General features: G+C 35.1%; 1 protein-coding gene across 6 annotated transcripts in view; it reads right to left on the reverse strand.

Annotated features, from left to right (window-relative positions):
* The window catches only part of ARAP2 (ArfGAP with RhoGAP domain, ankyrin repeat and PH domain 2), a 402,708-nt gene that overhangs the window by 111,273 nt on the left and 273,615 nt on the right, over nt 1–17,820 (reverse strand). For all 6 annotated transcript variants that reach the window (XR_012775490.1, XM_075499897.1, XM_075499898.1 and 3 more), the window contains 5 exons: nt 14,646–14,716; nt 13,588–13,667; nt 8,652–8,737; nt 7,499–7,855; nt 4,209–4,278 (listed from right to left, as the gene is read on the reverse strand). Coding sequence is in view for 5 of the 6 variants with exons in the window: in XM_075499897.1 (XP_075356012.1) it covers nt 4,209–4,278; nt 7,499–7,855; nt 8,652–8,737; nt 13,588–13,667; nt 14,646–14,716 (664 nt within the window). In the remaining variant the exon portion in view is untranslated. The remainder of the gene's footprint in view (nt 1–4,208; nt 4,279–7,498; nt 7,856–8,651; nt 8,738–13,587; nt 13,668–14,645; nt 14,717–17,820) is intronic.

Raw genomic sequence — 17,820 nt, forward strand, 5'->3', positions numbered from 1 at the left:
GTTGGACATTATGTTAACTACTGATCCTTCACAATGGCAAAGCAAACTTATTACATATACTATTTCTAAAGGTGTTCAGATATAATTATGTTACGGTGTTTGCAGGCATCTACTGGCTGTATTTGGTACTGTAAGAGAATAGTTCAGACTGCTGGAAGTCACAGCTATTTTATTTTATTTGCTTAAAAAAAAAAGCCAGTTTCCTTTTAAGATGAGCATAGTTTTGCTTTTACTATTTAAACAATCCTTTTTAATGCTTTGTTCTCCAAGGCATACATATTTTCAAAATACAGTTTAAACCATAATAATTTCTCAATCTTATTTCTGCAACCACTTCTCTTTCACATGCAAGAAATAATGCCTATTGTTAAAAAGCTCTTGTTGATTAAGATACAATTTTTCTCTTTGAAATACTCCAGACTAGAAATTAGGCGAATTATTTAAGGAGATAGAAAATAAAAACAAATAAACACAGCCAAGAACCTCACAGATACTTCTTCTGTTACTGAGAGCTGTACACTAGTTTTAGGGCTGCTAAAATATTCTCTGACAGAACAATTTTCTAGTGGGGAAAGAAAAATGTTTTTTTGATATCAACTGTTTTGATGAAAATTTTTATTTTCAAATACAGCCCAATGGAGTCCTCCTTGACAGTTGTGTTTTAGGGCTGGGCTAAAAGATCCTGGAAAACACTGTTTTGCACTGCTTTGGCTTTCCTTCCACAACAGATTAAATATGATCTATTTCAAGAATGACAATAATTCACCTATTTTGCAGTGGATTTTGTTCTTTGTTATGCTCACATGCAACATAACACAACAAAATATTGAAGTACTCCACATAAAAAGGCAAGACTTTTTCCTAAATCACTAATATATTTGTCGGGGACCTTAAGATGTTTTTAAATAAGAACTTTCAATATAACCAGCAGTTTTGCCTTACTCTAAAGTGCATGTTAGAGCATCAGAGTTGCTGAAACAAAAACTATGTGTAATGGGTAGCTGAAAAGAATTCTCAAATTCTACCTTCCTCTCTCCAGTTTGCTCTCACTTCAGTTAACCACATTCTGTTAAGACAAAACCACACAGGATGTTGGTCTGACCACAGCAACTTGCTCAGGACCATCAACACAGAAGAAACGAGTAGCATCACAGATTCAAACAAAAACCGTTCCCAGGTCAGATGCTGTTTTCAGAAAACCAAGTATTTTTTCATATATGCAGGTGTAAAGGAAAGAACAGATCTCTAGACGCACAACTAGAACAAGGTTAGAGAAATACTTGGAAAATTAAGGTTTAAATCTTTCAGAGAAGCATTTAGATGGGCTAAGTACACATTTTCAGGAATGCTACCCTCTGTGTCTTCCCTCCCCATCCTCCACTTGTTTCACTCTTCATTAGCCATGTAGCACACTTCCCCTTCTCAAGAACCTCTAATTTGAATGACAAATAGAGCTTTTTAATATTGGTAGTGTTTCTGCGTAAAATAGTTTCATTCCACTGAGTCTACCCTTCTCTGCTTGTAATAATCAGAAAAGTATATGAATATGTATTGGTTTCCTTTTGAGAACTACTTTAATTGATATGTGAAATCAAAAGTATAACAATTCCTTTATAACATGCTTGTCTCTGTAGGAATGTCCTTGGACAAACACACATTAGAATAGATCTTAATGGCAAGATCCGTCTAAAGTTAAAACAACAACTTCCCCATTTAAATACATATATAGCTAGCCATGTAGCTAGGAGGAGGCACCCGCTGCCTTGCAATGAACCGTAGAACTATCCCTGTCTTTTACCAGAACCAGCTCCTGAGCTGCATGCAGGTCTTGATGGGTCTGCAAATAGTTGCTTACAACATCAAGGTAACAACACACAAGCAACAGCAGGAACATCCTGGTATCCATCTAGCAAGCAATATGTCTAGCAAGCAGTATACACCAACAGTCTGGGTGTAGGAGTAGCGATCCAGCAGACACCAACATACCAAAAACTCATGTTCCCCAGTGACACTGCTGCTCACCCAACACAATCCCACTGTGCACTGAGAACTATTGGTACACAACTATGTTTTCCTCCTATCTGCAAGCTAGTCCAAGAATTTCACCAAATCCTCAGTTCCCAGAATTTGCTTCAGGCCTCGCAGTTCTCAGACATACGAAGTTCTTAGCACATGTGACTCATCAAGTTAACAAGTCAGACACACAGAAGACTTGGTTAAATTGTATACATACACAGAACAACCAGCATCTCTTTCAATCCCAGGAGTGAGGTTTTGTACTCAGATTCCAGGAAAAGGGAGACAAAGAGGCTTCAGACCAAGCCTTCTGCAAGCTCCTGGTAGTCTAACCTATTACAGAGACCTTTTAAAGAGAAGATGCAGAGTTGGTAGCTTTCTGTGCATCGTGTGACACACTAAGTATTCCCCTGAGCAGAAGGGAAGATTTCTAGAATCTCATATGACAGATGAATGTATAACAAGTACTGTTCTAGAGTAATTGACCTCCAAGTAACTTTGTCAGTGGCCTTCCAAAAAAATTAAAAAATTTTAAAAATTAAAAAAAAACCACAAACAAAAAAAACCACCACCACCACCACAAAAAAAAAAAACCAAACAAAAACCTCAGTACCTCAGTGCAGTTACAAGATTTAAAATTCTGTGTTAGCATTTCTTTCCCTAATTATGCTACAGACAGTGTTAAGCAAATCCCAACGCTGTATTTTTCCAAGTCTTTCTTAATGACTAACCCTGCTTTTCTGTTCCTCTGAAGCCCTGGGATGAATACCACAAAGGGGTAACATTTTTTGTCACTGCAATCCAAATGTTATTCTATTGTTCCCTTCATGTACACAATAATGTCTTCTACTGTGAGTGAAGCAAAGTAAGCAAGTAAAACCAGATTGTTTCATGTTCCTAATCAGTAGGCATAAATATCAATGTAAATAATTTTTTGAGCTTGCTCTTAACTTCTCTGGCCTCTCAGGAAATAAACAGTCTTTTCCGACTTCAGTTCTACTCCCTTCATAATCTGCTAAAATAGGTCTAAGAGTGTGCATATTACAAAGCATCTATGGGACTCTTATTGATTACCACCACCCATCATACTGCTTGGGAACTTTTACCTGAAATTGTTCCTAATTTAGTATGCATCTTCAACAGGAAATGCTTTCCAGCATTCAAATAACACATATGCCTATAACCTCATCTTCACCAAACACGCATATTATACAATCATCTATCACTTTTAAGAAGTTCTTCATTTCTTCCAAGAGGAGAAATCAATTAATCACAGAGCAAAAGAAAAATGATTTTGTATTGGGCTAAAGTGTATTAAATAGAAGACTTTTTTTTTTTAAAGAAAACTTAAAAAAAAAAAGAAAAGAAAAAAAAGAAAGTTGTGTTTAAAGACAAGTCTCCAAAAAAAAAAAAAAGTAGTTTCTATTGTGAAAAAGTAGTATCAGAAGGTCAAGTAAGTCTTTTGTAAATCTCAATTACACAGAGGGAATACACATTTTTGTTGAAAACCATGATTTACAAATCCATTTTATATCACAAATCAGAAGTGAACTACTTCAAACCAACTCATGAGTCTGCAAATGTTTCAGTAATATTCAATCCTTAGGTACAGAAACAAAGAACAGCCACTGACATTGCAGTACTATGCCGATTTTAAAGAGACCCACGCAAACATAACCTAGTCCAATGACCTGTGATTATTCCTAGATGACAAACAGGAAACGGTCATTTTTAATTAAAGAGTAAGCAAGTGTATGGGGGTTTTGGTTTTTAAAAGGTCTTCCATGCCACATTTGATTTCTCTCTCAAAATCTCCAGCATGCTGGGTTCCCATGACAAGACCTACCATCATCAAAACAACATTGGATCTCTTAAATGTGTATTGCATGATCCTGTTCTGTTTTGCAAAATGCAGCAGTGTCACACCTTGAATAAAGTAAGAATTTCTGAAGATATATATCTACCTGAAAAAGTCAGGAATGCAAGCCCTTCTAGAAAACAAGGGGATGAACCATACATGAAGATCTCAAGGACACCTTGAAATATTTAATAATGTCTCATCCTAGCACTTTGCATTTGAAAATGAATTTAAGATGAATATTCATTTGTAATTATTTCTGAATTTCTTCATGGTAATGTGTGTATTACACAGATGCATTTTGTCCCACACGTGACCCAAACATGTCACTTACCTTTTCATTATTGTAATAAGAAATGCTGTCTCCATCGAACTTAACCCAGCGCTTCTGAAACATACGTTTGCTGTGAATCAAAAATTAATACACTTAAAATTACAAACACAAGTAACACTGACTTTTAAGAATGTCTCAAGCACAAATTATAGAAAGGTCAAATCATGTTTAGCTTCCTGTGTTTGGGCCTAAACATTTTGAAAATTAAAATCAATTTTAGCCCTATCATATATTTTTAAAAGAAGAATGCTGATTTCAAATATAATAAAAATATCTGCAAGCACGAAGTGCAGTACTACTGGACTTCTTTTATAAATCAGTGTCTTCATGTTCTTAATCAGTTCAGTTTCCTTTCTCTCTATTTCCTGCCCATGTGGTCTATATCACATCTGAAGTGACAGAGGAAAAAGAACTTTCAAGAATGTAATTTTGCTTGAAACTAACAAGGATGAGGACTGGCTATTTTTATCGGAAGCAAAGGAATATTCTGAACACAGAGCATACCTTTAAGTGTTACAAGCTCTCTAAGATACTTTCTAAAAAGGGAAAGCAGAGAAGCTAAAATGACTTAAACGTCGCCATGTTTATGAGAAGGACATCTCTGTTTACAGAGATCTTCAGTCATCAACAGTCATTACAGTATCTTCAGTCATCGACATCTCCTGAACACTCTCCTCCCTGGCCAATGAATAAATAGCGGTCACACCAAATCACTCCACAAGTACAACATAAAATTTCATTTTCAAACTGTGTTATCAACTGCACATCATTAATGAGAAGCTCATTTGATTATTTCAGTTTGCCATTAGCTCATGCTCTGTAAGGACCTCCTAAAAAATTATTTTTACATGAACCTGAAGTAGTCCGTTATGTTCATTAAAAATGTTGACAGCCTATTAGTTATCATCTATAAAAGTTTCAATTCTAAAATCTATTAAACAAGTTAATTAAGCAAGAACAAGACCCCACTCTTAATATCTCTTTTCCCAACATTACTTCCTTTCTTGCTAAATGAGTGCTCTGCTTTAGGATTAGTAGAATGTGATAGTTTATCAAAACTTTAATCAAATAGCAGCTCTGGCTTAATTAACTTGTATTATATGACTACAATAAATCATCATTTTTCATAACCTGGAAAGGCCAATGTAAAATCTATTTTCCATTAAAATGTCAATAAACTTTAAGGTGATGCACAGAAGAAAAAGTGAACCTAAATATCACATACAATGTGAGTAAACTGAATAGCTTTACAATTTATAGTGAGTTATCTAAAAAGAGAAGCTGTACTTTAAATGCACAATTTGTAGGAATTTCAGAAAATAGTATATATTCATTCCCCTGAGGAGACACAAAGTGCCAGATGTAAATGGGAGCTCTATAAAAAGAAGAAAAGCGGGGGGGGGGGGGGGGGGGGGGGGAGGAACAGAAAGAAACATTCAGCTGGTGGGGACTTAAATAAAATATGACAGTGCTTTAAGGGATGAAAAAAATCATTGGGTTTTTTTTCTTTGGCTGGTTTCTTTAAGTCTTCTGATATTTGAGAAATGGTATTGTAAGTAAGAAAACCAAAAAATGTAGCGTTCATTAAACCAGGCTTAAGAAAAGGTCCTTGAAATTCAGCCAAGGAATATCACTGGCTCAAAGCTAATGACCCTCCAACTGTTCTACTCAGCCCTAACCAGTACTAATTTTGTGCTTAACTCATTATCTTTTTCAAATAATATATTCTCACACAGTACTTTCTCTAAAGCCTTCACACTTTGTTCGCAGCTCTATTCCTTCAAATAGCACAAGGTGAGTCAACTGGAATCAAGAACTATACTTTTTATCACTATTAGCTAACTGCCAGAAGTGTTGTTTTGGGGGAAGAAAAAAAAAAAAATTGTAAAATAGGTTTATTAAGTCAGGTTTATTCCTTCCTTTTACTCAGCTTGAACAATGTATCAGTGCATCAACACAAATAAAGCCAAAATTAAAACTTGCTAAATCAGAACTCTTAAAAAAGAACAACAAAAAAAATGGAAATTGCTATACAACAGAGCTCCTTCCAGTGGGCTCAAACCAGACTGTATTCTCAACAAATTTAATTCAATAACTTTCTCACTAAACTGAAAAAAATTTTAATTGCTGTACTAGTCAATGAGTAGTGATACTTATTATAGCCACAAATAATGAAAGGAAAGGCCAAACAGTGTAATATCACCTTTCAGTGTAGTTAAACATACAGTCCTAAGAACAAAGAATGCAGAACTACTAAGGCTTGAGTAGAAGTACAGTAAAATAGATGTATTACAGCACTAACAAGGACAACAGCCTTAATTTCTAGATGCTAAGTACTAGTGAAGATCAGAAATACTCTATTTAAAAATTTAAAAAGTAAAACTGTGGCACTTTCAATACAAAAAGGAATTCAGAAGAAAGTCATAAGAACAACTGGAGAACTGGAAACTACAATTTAAAATAAAGAATAGTCTATTCAGTTTATTAAGGAGGAGGTTAGAAGAATTTTATCAGAGCTTGCAAGTATTTACGAAGGGAAGATCTGATAACAGAGTGCTCTTTAGTGTAAAACAATCTAAGAAGAGCTGGAATTTAAAGTACATTAAAATAAAACAATTTAAAAAACTTTAAAAAAACCCATAAATTAAACATGAGATTTTTGGGGTTTTTTTACCTACAAATGTGGCAAAGATCCTATTCTCTTTCTGTTGTGTTCCTCTCTCCTCTTCATTATTTTAAATCATAAAGCAAGACTTGGGCTCAGATTCCTCCCATCAAACTTTAGGCACATCAATAAACTAAACCAGGAGACAATTCACCCTAGATGCATTTCTAAACTCAAAGCTCAACTTACATACACAATTCTGAAACCGACAGGATCTCCAGTCACTGTAATTATTAATTTATATATCCATAGCCAAATCAGTAAAGTAGTATTTCAGAATCAGAGTTTGTTTTCACTTACTTTGTGGCCCACAGAAAATCAGCAAAAATGTACAGATTGGAAATACTGCTACAAATTAATTCTGTATTTTTCTGGTACAATTCATGAGTGGTGATTAACATTTTTAACAAAAATATTTTTCCTGAGTGCACCTCCTAAATAAACTTTAGAATAGGTAACACCATTAAAAAAAGAATAATTCAGAAGAGCTCTATGCTCTTGCAACACGAACAGTTCCCTTTCCTTTCCCACCACAAATAGTAAGCAGTGACCAAATACAAATGTAACATCTCTCATGCAAACATACATCTTCACAATTATACAGTAATCACTGGAAACACCATACCCTTGAGGGGATAATTTATCCAGCCATCCTGCTTTAACCTTCTTTACTGGTGGTCCATAAAAACAAGCATACGGTGTTATTGAATCATTTCCAATCGAAGTCTGATCTCCATCAAATTGCCAAAAATGCATTTGTTGATTGACCAAGCGATCTGAATCTCCACTTTGTATCTTACTACAAGATGCTGAGTGTGTCTTGTCTTTATTTTTCTTTTTCTTTAAAGGCAAAGAACGTTGTTCCACAATAGAATATACAGATTCACTTTCAGATTCTTCTGGTGCTAATGATTTGTTCTCCTGAGACAGCAATTCATTTTTTGCAAATTCCTTTGTCTTCTCTTCCTGATTATTAAAGGAACTAGCAAGAAAAAGAGCATTTTACTCTTAATGCATTGCTACAATGCACAGATACATAAAATTATTAATCAGTACAAATATTGGTAAGATGTATTATAAATAACTTGTTAACCATTGCAATAACCACAGACATACTAAACACAATATATCTTATAACTATGACGATACTGAATCCTACTTTCTCCATTCAACGGGACTGGTAGCAAGGTAACACTTGCTGGTTCCTCTAGAAGCCCAAACAGAAATTTAAAATTCATTCTCCTTCCTCAGAAAACTAGCTTCCTTCATTTTAATACTTTGGAAGACTTGCAGTATCATCTCTCTTCCCTCTCCCACCTCAACAGAAGCCAGGTACAGACTGGAGACTTAAGGGGCACATTAGCTCCCATTTCGTCAAACCACTGGCCGCTGCCTCATGACAGGAGTAGAGAATGGTTTTTAGTTTTGTGTTTGCTTGGGTTTTGTTTGTGGGGTTTTTTTTTTCTAATGAGGAGGTAGAGTATGAGAGTACTCAGACATGGTTAGCTAGGAGACATAGAAAAATAAAACTTGTGTCTTCCTTGTTCTGACTGAGGAAAAGAGGGACATCTTCCAAATCCACATAGGATTCTGAAACCTGGGTTAGACAGTCTTAGGACAGCCAGAGAGCCTCCAATAGCATGGGGTAAAGGTTCAAATAGGAGAAAAAAATAAATAAATACAGTCATGGTTGTGCCTTCAGAGGTAAAAATCTACTTGTGATATCAATAAATATTTCCTCTTCACATTTTTATTTCTCTATAACTCTTATTTAATACCATAGATTCTTGCAAGAAGAATACTCTTCATTCATTCCTAGATCCGATTTATTTTCACAAGCCAGGAATTCATTTCCAGGAAGTTCCTAGAAAAGAAATATATTGTAACCAACATTTGTACTGAAGTAGTAAGTGTTGTTTAAATTACTGTAGACATAAATCACACACAAACAACAGCCTAACTAGCAAAGCTATTCTTTGCCACATTTTCAAGTAACACACATGTGAAAGATCATGTTTTTAAAACTATTTTAAGAAATGTTATTTTCAGTATTTCCATTTTAAATGATAATACTCAGACAAAACAAGAGCATAGTCCAAAATACCTGATACAAATTCGATGATTAAGAAATTTAGTGCGTAGAAATATCAGTGCTGTGATTTTTCTTGAAGCACAACTGAGTATTACTTTTACCCTGAAATTTTCTAAGCTCAAGAGCCACACACTGCATGCCTGTTAAGTACACCACTTATGCTTTACTACTGCTAGCCTATCTTTCATATCAATACTTCTTCTCTGAATTAAATGTACAGCCTTTTACTAAAGATAAAATAGTGGTAACTTCAAATTCCTACAGTAAGACTGAATTTAGCCCTATCGAATATATCTCGCATTTTCTTGCCAAGCTCTTCTTCCTAAAAGGCACATTTATTAATGTTTGTTTAGAAATCTTTACCACAAACTTCTTGCAGTGTACAAAATGTCAAGGTTAACACTGCTCAAGAACATTACATTTCGCACTTCCTAAACTTGATCTGACAATCATATTGCGTTACTATGCTTCTCAATACTCATCTTTCTTCCTTTAAAATAAATAAATAAATAAAATTAACATCTTCGCGCTTTCTGATGGAAGCATTTTCATTTAGTCATTTCAGCTTTGATGCGTATGCCACGAAGCTGAAGGGTGGCAGAAAAAAAGTGGATAAGCTTTCAAAACGGTTGCCATTTGTTTTCTGAGCAGCAGTACCTCATCTTGTACTTGAGGGCTGTACCTTGGCAACATGAAAAGACAAGCTTAAAAAAGCACGTAGCCAAAAGCTGAGTATGTGTACGCTGCAGCAAAAATTGTGGAAATCACAGGCTGCCACTAGGATAAACCTAGGTGAACAGTCTGCCTTCCTCTGCCAGCCAGATCCATTATTAAAAAAAGGCACCAAAAAAAAGAACAACCACCGCCACCCACACACCACACTATTAACTGTGTTGTAGCACCAAGGATTAGACAAAAAAACCCTAGAAAACAAAACACCCATACACCTTGTAAACAAACTAAACAGAAAACTCAGAAGTAACCTGTCCATTGTTTATCAAATGTTTAGATTGACTGGGATCTCACAAAAGGAGGGGAAATGGCTGTGTCCCACTTCTACACAATAGTCAAGAGGCTAACGTCATCATCGCCCAGGAAGCACCTTCAGAGTAAAAATGGTCAGTATCTTTTATCTTCATTTGCTCATCAGGATGCAACCGCAAACCATACCCACTGAAGCTACGTGGTAGTACCTCTTCCTCCCTCTCATGAACCATTACGATAACAGTTTTATGTCCTGCTTGTGCCCACTCTGCAATGTTCAGCACTTTGGCAAGCGAATTCAGGGAGCCTGAGAACTTCCAAGCAATAATCAAGAATTTCATTTCTATTGCTAGTAGATTTTAAAATGTAGAAATCCACAAATGAAGACAGGTTGCGGGGACATGGAGTTTTATTTGCTCACAAAGACACATATCTCACCCAAATTAAATCTCAAGCATTTCCAGTGTGGTGTTTACAGAATTACTCTACAAGATGCTCAGACTCAAGATGAGACAAAACTCCCATCTCCCACCTCCTGAAAATTCTGAGGTATTACACAAATACAGCAGCAGCATTTTCTCCTGCAGACACCTTTATAAAAAGAAGCATTTCTTAAAAGATCGGTATATATATTGGACAGAAACTGTCTCTAAATATGTACTGTGCTTATGCATAGGAAGGACCTACCCTTAAGGAAGAAATCTGGCTTCTGGATGCCAGACAGATGGAACTGCCTACTTGCACTCCTGTATAAAAATCCTCTACTTTCGATCAGGAAGTAATTCAGATGCCTTTTTCTTTTTTAGCTTTTTCTAATAGGTATTCTTGCTGATCACAACAGCAAGTCAGGAAACCTGAATGCTAAAATATGGACAGCATGAAAAGTAGTGGAACTGAGGCTACATTAAACAAAGACTCAATGCCATTCAGGACAGGCATCTTCCTTAAGAGATACGGCTTTAGTCTTCTATTAAAGCTAATGTCACAAAGTTCTCTGCAGGTTTATTCTTGAATCACGGTTTGGCAATACAATTTTATAACAAGTCCATAAAGATAAATTCCTCCTTTTAAAATATTAAGAGTTCTTATTTTAAAGTGGTAAGATTTGCAATCTGGCCAGCATTCCACACTATCACAATGCTTAGGAGCTCACATAGTTTACTGAACTCAATATGCATGTTTAATTTAGTCTGACAGTCTACAGCAAGAAATAAATCCAATACTTCACTCTAGAGCACTGAACTCATTAGAATTCAGTTTTTCAGTGAAGGAATTCTAATATATTTGACTCTTCAGTTGGACACAACAATAAATCAGCTCTAAAACATTTGGATTTTTATTTGTGTTACTTTTAAAGCAATATAAAAAAAAAAGTTCCTTCTTCAGGTTGCCCTTTAGAGGTTTCTGCTTCCAGCTGTCTTTCTTCCTGACCTATGTCAAAGGCATTATTTTCTTTATAACCTTAATTCCCTGTTCTCTCATGCTTACTTACCTCCAGTCTGTAGTGACTCATTACCTATTTCTACAGACACTCCCTTTATAAAAGCCTATAGAAGGCTTTTCTTCTTTACACCAATGAAACAGGAAGAAGGGTAGTGGCCAACTCATAAGCCCTTAGAACAAACTTCAGTCCATCCATATAACAACGTGCTGCGTTTTCTTGTTTATAGACAAACTATATTCTCATGTGAGGTTATCTTTTAAAATGAAGCAGCAGTTACAAGCCCTAAAATCTCAGATACTTTACAGTGTTATCTAAACTTTCTTATTTGTTCCTAGGATACTTGATACCTACTGGAAAAAAATCTGAAAGTAAAATGTATCTTACGACCTTTGTTTTATGGTTATTCTTTATGACCTTTGTCTGCAATTAAGTTCTAATGGAACCAAAATTAACTATGAAGTTTCCAACACGCACGTGATAAATATAACTCAAAAAAATATTCACTTACATGAAAGTGATAATTAAAATCCAAATCTTCAGATGAGGGAAAGCATGTTATAATATACTGCATTAATCGTGATTCTACAACCAGCAGAAATAGCAATTGTATTTCAAGCAGTTAATCCAGTTTAACAGCATGGTATTTTTGTATTTGGTGCCTTTGTAAGATAAGAAAGATTGCTGACAAACTTCCTGGGTTTTTTTACAACCAACCATTTCAATCAAATATACAGAATAATGCTAAGAAGTAACAAGAAGGCTAGGAAACTTTTTCTAGAAAACCTGCTTATGCCATTGAACCAATTACAAAGAAGTTAAATTTCGAATTGTTAAAGTCATTGGCACAGACAACAATAACTGGCACAGACAAGACATTGGACACAAGGAAAGAAAACAAAAGCTCAAAGGTCACTTGTGTGCAGATAACGAGAACTAGAAGGAGAAACAAGACATGAATTTATGTGTACCTCCTTAAAAAGTAAAAAAAAAAAAAGCACAACATATTTCTAAAGAAAAGAAAGTACACACCAAAAACAGAGATCATTTTTATGCTTCTAAAACCACTTCCATTAGAAGATGAAATTTGAACCATTTATTTTCACTGTCCAATTCTTAACAAATTAAAATTGGGGAAAAAAATCCTAGGCATCCGTTTCAGTAGCTTTGATTTTAGTCAATAGTTTACAATAGTTTAAAAAGTGAAACATTAGAGTGAAGATCAGGACAGAAACTAAGAATAATTTACTGTTTTCTCTAACTCAGTGGCTTAAGATCAGCTGGGACAAGTATAAGCAATCACAGAATCAACAATTTCTGGTCTGCATCCTGCTAAGACAGAAGCAGGAGCTGGGAATCATAGCATTTGGTGGATGTCTCACTAAGCTGATTTACCTCCCAGATCTCCACATGATTCAGAAGTCTGTCCACACGCCATCTATGGCATTCACACCATTAATTACTGACACTGACAAAAACGTTCACTTCAGAGAATCCTACAACAAAAGTGACTTTCTGGGTATACAGCAAGTTTAGGGGATGTATGAAAAATAGCAGGAGTTCTGAGAATTTTCATATACAGGAACTAAAAAAGGGAATGGCCAAAAGTGACCATTAGATCATCTAAGCTAACATGTCAGCTTTCACAGGATATACACAAGCCTGTGTAGAGATGCCCAGTCTTGATCTGCAATCATCAGAAGAGAGAAAAGCCACTTTTACCTTTACTAGTCAATTCTAATAGTTACCCACTACTTAACCTCACTTAGGCACAAAGTATTACAATATACCACTGTACCTAAGAGGGTAAAAGGAAGGCATCAAGGCAGTCTGCAACTGCCTGTAACTGACTGTTTTGCATTTGATATGGCAGCTCTGGGCATTAAAAAAAGAAAAAAAAAAAAAAAGAGTCAGTTATCTGTCCTATGTTGTTTAAAAAAACAAAACCAAAAAACCCCAACTAACCAACACCACAGCTTCCTATTACTATTGAACAGTACAAAGCGTATCTCCAGATTAAGAAAAGTAACTAGTCCACAAATATTTACGCTATAAACCTTTTGCATGTACCTAAAAAGACAGAAAAGGAATTGGGAACTGGAAACGCAGAGGAAAAAAGAATTAAGGGCAATATAAACTACGTAACATGAAGATTAAAGTGAAGATAGACCATTTATATGCAGACTTCTCAACTTACTTTAGCATCTTTAGGGTTGCCACAAATAAAGGTTTCCCCGTATGGAGAGATGATGGGTGGCTTTTCTTCTATGAAAGTTTCTTAAAGCAAAAAAATAAATAAATACAGAGTCATACAGTGCCATACTCTACTAAAGTACTAATAAAAATCAAGAACGGACACGGATTTTTCTGTTTGTGATTTCTCTGTCCTTCTCAGAAAAAATTTTGAAGACAAGAAACAATTTCCCATTTCTAACTGAACTCCAGACACTTTTTTTTCCCCTCGGACATCACCTAGTCAGACACTACTACTATTACTATGTAATTTGGATATAATTTGCATATAGGCATTTTCTTCTTTCTTCTACCCTGCATCAAGTTAAAAAAAAAAAAAACCAACACCCAACAACAAAACTCTTTTGTTGCATACTCTTAGGAGCAATAGCTCCAAAGTATCCTTTATTCTGACTTAAAAAAAAAAAAAAAAAAACCTACACCCAAAAACACACACAAAAAGTCATTTGTGCACAATCTTCATTTTGTGACCAAGTATTTGCTTGAAATTAATATGCAAAACTTCAAACAAGACATACCTCTAGAGTATGAAAGAACTTTTGTTTACAACCAACTGCACAAGACTTCTAAACTCTTCCAGTAAACTATTTAATACAGTTAATTTCCTGTTATTTCCTGGAGCAATGAGCACTAACTAACAAATTAAGCAGCATTAGTCAGGAATACGCTTCTTATTTCTTTCAAGAAAAAGCTAACTCTGCTTAAAAAATCTGGACCTAACCTTAGAAATTCAAAACACTGTAGTCAAAAAACTATATTAAAATAAATGAGATTTAAAGACTGGATCTTCTAATTTTCATTTTATTAGTTCATAAACAAAGACTAAGTAAAAATGCAGAAGTGGTTAAATGGTCTGCTATTACATACATCACTTTTTCCAGACATTACAGATGCCCAATATTTCTTAAAATAAGCAAGTCAATACTCATTTTAGACAACTTCTGGTCTGAGGTTTCTTTTTCCTCAATATTCAAGATGTAAATATCAGCGTGCTTAACTCACTGTTTTGTGAAATTTGCCTCCCAGTGCAAGAAATATTTACAAGATCCACATTTCTTCTTTTCTGAAGGGAACTTGAATAAAACAAAGCACAAAATGAAAACATTAAGTGAAATTTCCCAGAAATGGAGCAAAAACATCTTATGTAGTTAAACTATTAAAATTATATACAAGTATAGAAATAGTCAATTTTAAGTCTTGGGAAAAGGTCTGATTTAATTTAAAAGTCACCCAACAATGTGTCTCCCTCCCTTTATGACACTGAATACTTCTCTGATCCTAGCACGCGCCTCGACTTTGGGGTTTTTTGTTTGTTTTGAATTGACCTTATAATACATTTAGATTTCTGGGAAGCATGGAGATCCCCCACTCTTCCCCCACCCTTTACCCTCCCTTCTCCTTCACACTGTCTACCAATGACTATATTTAAAAAAGGATGTACTATGAAAGTCTAATTTAACATTAAGCTCAAAGGGAGCCTGGGCATGGAAATCCAGACAAAACATGCTCTTAACCACTGAAAAAAATTGCTGTAAAGTTTTTATTTCCCAAGGTGAATTTTTTCCCAGAAAGTTTTCAATCTGGAACATAAAGGACATTGCATTGCAACTGCCTGTGATAACCACTACACATTTTGGAGATAGATAAGAATGTATCCCCATACACAACAGAAAAATTGTTTTATTACTGGTTTTGTGCTGGCCCCTAAGTATTTCAGCAACGTATAGTGGCACTCATCATGCTGCTAAAAATCACATTTTTAAAATTATTATTATTATTGAGATTTCAGGCTGAGACAGCAGCTTTAGAATAACAACACAGGAACAAATATGCCCAAATTAGTACATTTCTAACCCATCTTCACTACTCTAGCAGTCTGTATTAGAGCTGTTTTCAGCCAAGCTCTGATTTCCCCTGTTAACATGAATAATTAGTAATTTTTCCTCTTAATTTCATTTTCTCTGCTTGAAGTAAGTAATACAGATCCTCACGCATCCTTATAAAACATTCACTGACTGATAAATGCCATACAAGATCCTTGAAGTTTTTCTAACAGTTTGCAGGTCCTCCATCCTTCAAAGCCAAAGATATTTTTAGTAAAACATACTTATCAATATTCCTGATTTTTGTTTCCCCACTTGACATATTGAAAAATTTTATTCTTTAAAGATTAGCTACATTCAAAACTTCAGAAATACTGTCCCATGAAGTCCAAGCTGAATTACTCCATATTACAGGTTGATGTTTCTCTATGACAGAAGGCATACATTTATGAACTACTATTTCATATCATTTTTAATCCATGCCTAAATCTGCCCCGAACAAATTAGGATATTAAATTCAAGGCAGAAGCCGCACCTTATAAAGTTATTTGACATTTCAAATGTCATCCAGGTTATATCAACTAAGTTCCTCAATGATATTTTGTAAAATCCTCGTTTTAGAAAGCACAGGGCGAGTTTGGCCAGTGAAGGTGGATCGTGGCCTAGCTCCCATATATAATTGTTTACTCTCCTGAGTTACAATTACAAAAAATACATAGAAAATACTTTAAAAGTCTCTGTTTCTTCATACATTTTACTAAAATTGATGTAGTTACATCTTTTGAAGCTACATTAGAAAACTAACTTCATGCATTTGTACTAACCTAATTTTAAAGAACCTGGTATGCTTACAAAAATAAAAAACCCTAACTTTTTCAACACAGACCAGATTTTCTGTTGTTCACTTGGGTTTTTTAAAAGGTATTAATAGCATTAAAATAAATCAGAGATACAGATAAGCAGCTTTGACTCAAAGAGCTTTTTAAATTATGGTTTTCCTCCTTATGTAAAACAGTGAGTCATTGGCTTAGTTTCAGGGTAATGGTAATAGCAACGAGCGAAGATAAATTCACCAGGAAATGAAAAATAACAAATCAGCCTAAAAAGACCTGCATTTTTTTAATTCATATATTTTTCAGGGCTTGTGTATTCTTTTTTGATTATGTACCTACATGTGCGTATACATGGCAAGAAAACCTGCTAATAAGCAAACAATAGTCTTTTTTTCCATCAATCAAAAATAAAACCTTTTTGTCATTCCTGGAAAACAAAGTTCTAACTTCTGTCAGGTAAAAACTATCTCAAGATATAAAATAAATGAAACAAGTTTACTCTGAATATCTGCTTGAAAGATTATATATAACAAACAACACTACAGTGCAAGCTATAAAATGATAATAATTTGTCAATGCTCAATAGAATAGTTAGATAGTTGTTGTACAAAGTGAACATCTGGATTAAAAGACAGAAAAACACTGAAGACTTCTCTGGGAGCAAATAAGATTGGAAAAAAATCTCATATCTACACCAATCTATGACTTTCCTTAACCATTTCCAAAATTTAATACCTCTTCAGATTAATGATCTTCTTTATTTTGCTCTTTAAAGGAAGGCTAGTGCAAGCAGTCTGCCAATCACAAAGTGTGCCAACTTTACAAAGATATAATAATTTCAATTAAATTATCACTTTGTTACAACTGTGGAGATTAAGACCCGCTATTTTCATATATGAAGAGGTACCGGATGAGGCTCAGGCTGCATACTCTTCCCCACCGTCCTTTACTTACGCATAAACAGGATGAAAGGGTGTGATGAGGTAGCGACTGGTCTTGCTAAAGGCTGAGAGACTGGAAAGGCGAGAGCTTAGCACTGGGCTGAGCTGAGCTGTTTTTTTCAATATACTCCTGTTACCTCACAAATAAAGTGAGGGAGAGGGGTCAGTGCAAGCAGTCAGTGCTTTGAAGTCTTTACCAGCATTCATCTGCTGAGTGTTTTAAATGAATGAAGCTTTTGTTTTTAAACTCACTCAAAACATGTTTTCTTCTCTATCTATCTCAAGACCTAATCCTTCCATAATGCAAACACGTCAAAAGCGCTCTAGGATGCTGCGTTAGAGCTTTGGGGTTCATAGACTGCTTGCAGAGGTAAATTAATGGTGATGCTTGACCATAGGAAAAGAGAGGGAGCAGCTTCTCTCTCCTAAAAAATTTTCTTTGTGTGACAGAACACAGATTAGAGAGACACAGCAGTACCATCTTGGGCACCTCATTAGCAATCTTGACCACTTATATGTTAAGAAATGGAATCTAAAGACAGCACCAAGCAAGAAGTTTCAACCATAGGATCTGCCAGTT

The sequence above is a fragment of the Mycteria americana genome, chromosome 4, assembly GCF_035582795.1.
Source record: "Mycteria americana isolate JAX WOST 10 ecotype Jacksonville Zoo and Gardens chromosome 4, USCA_MyAme_1.0, whole genome shotgun sequence".
Lineage (NCBI taxonomy): Eukaryota > Metazoa > Chordata > Aves > Ciconiiformes > Ciconiidae > Mycteria > Mycteria americana.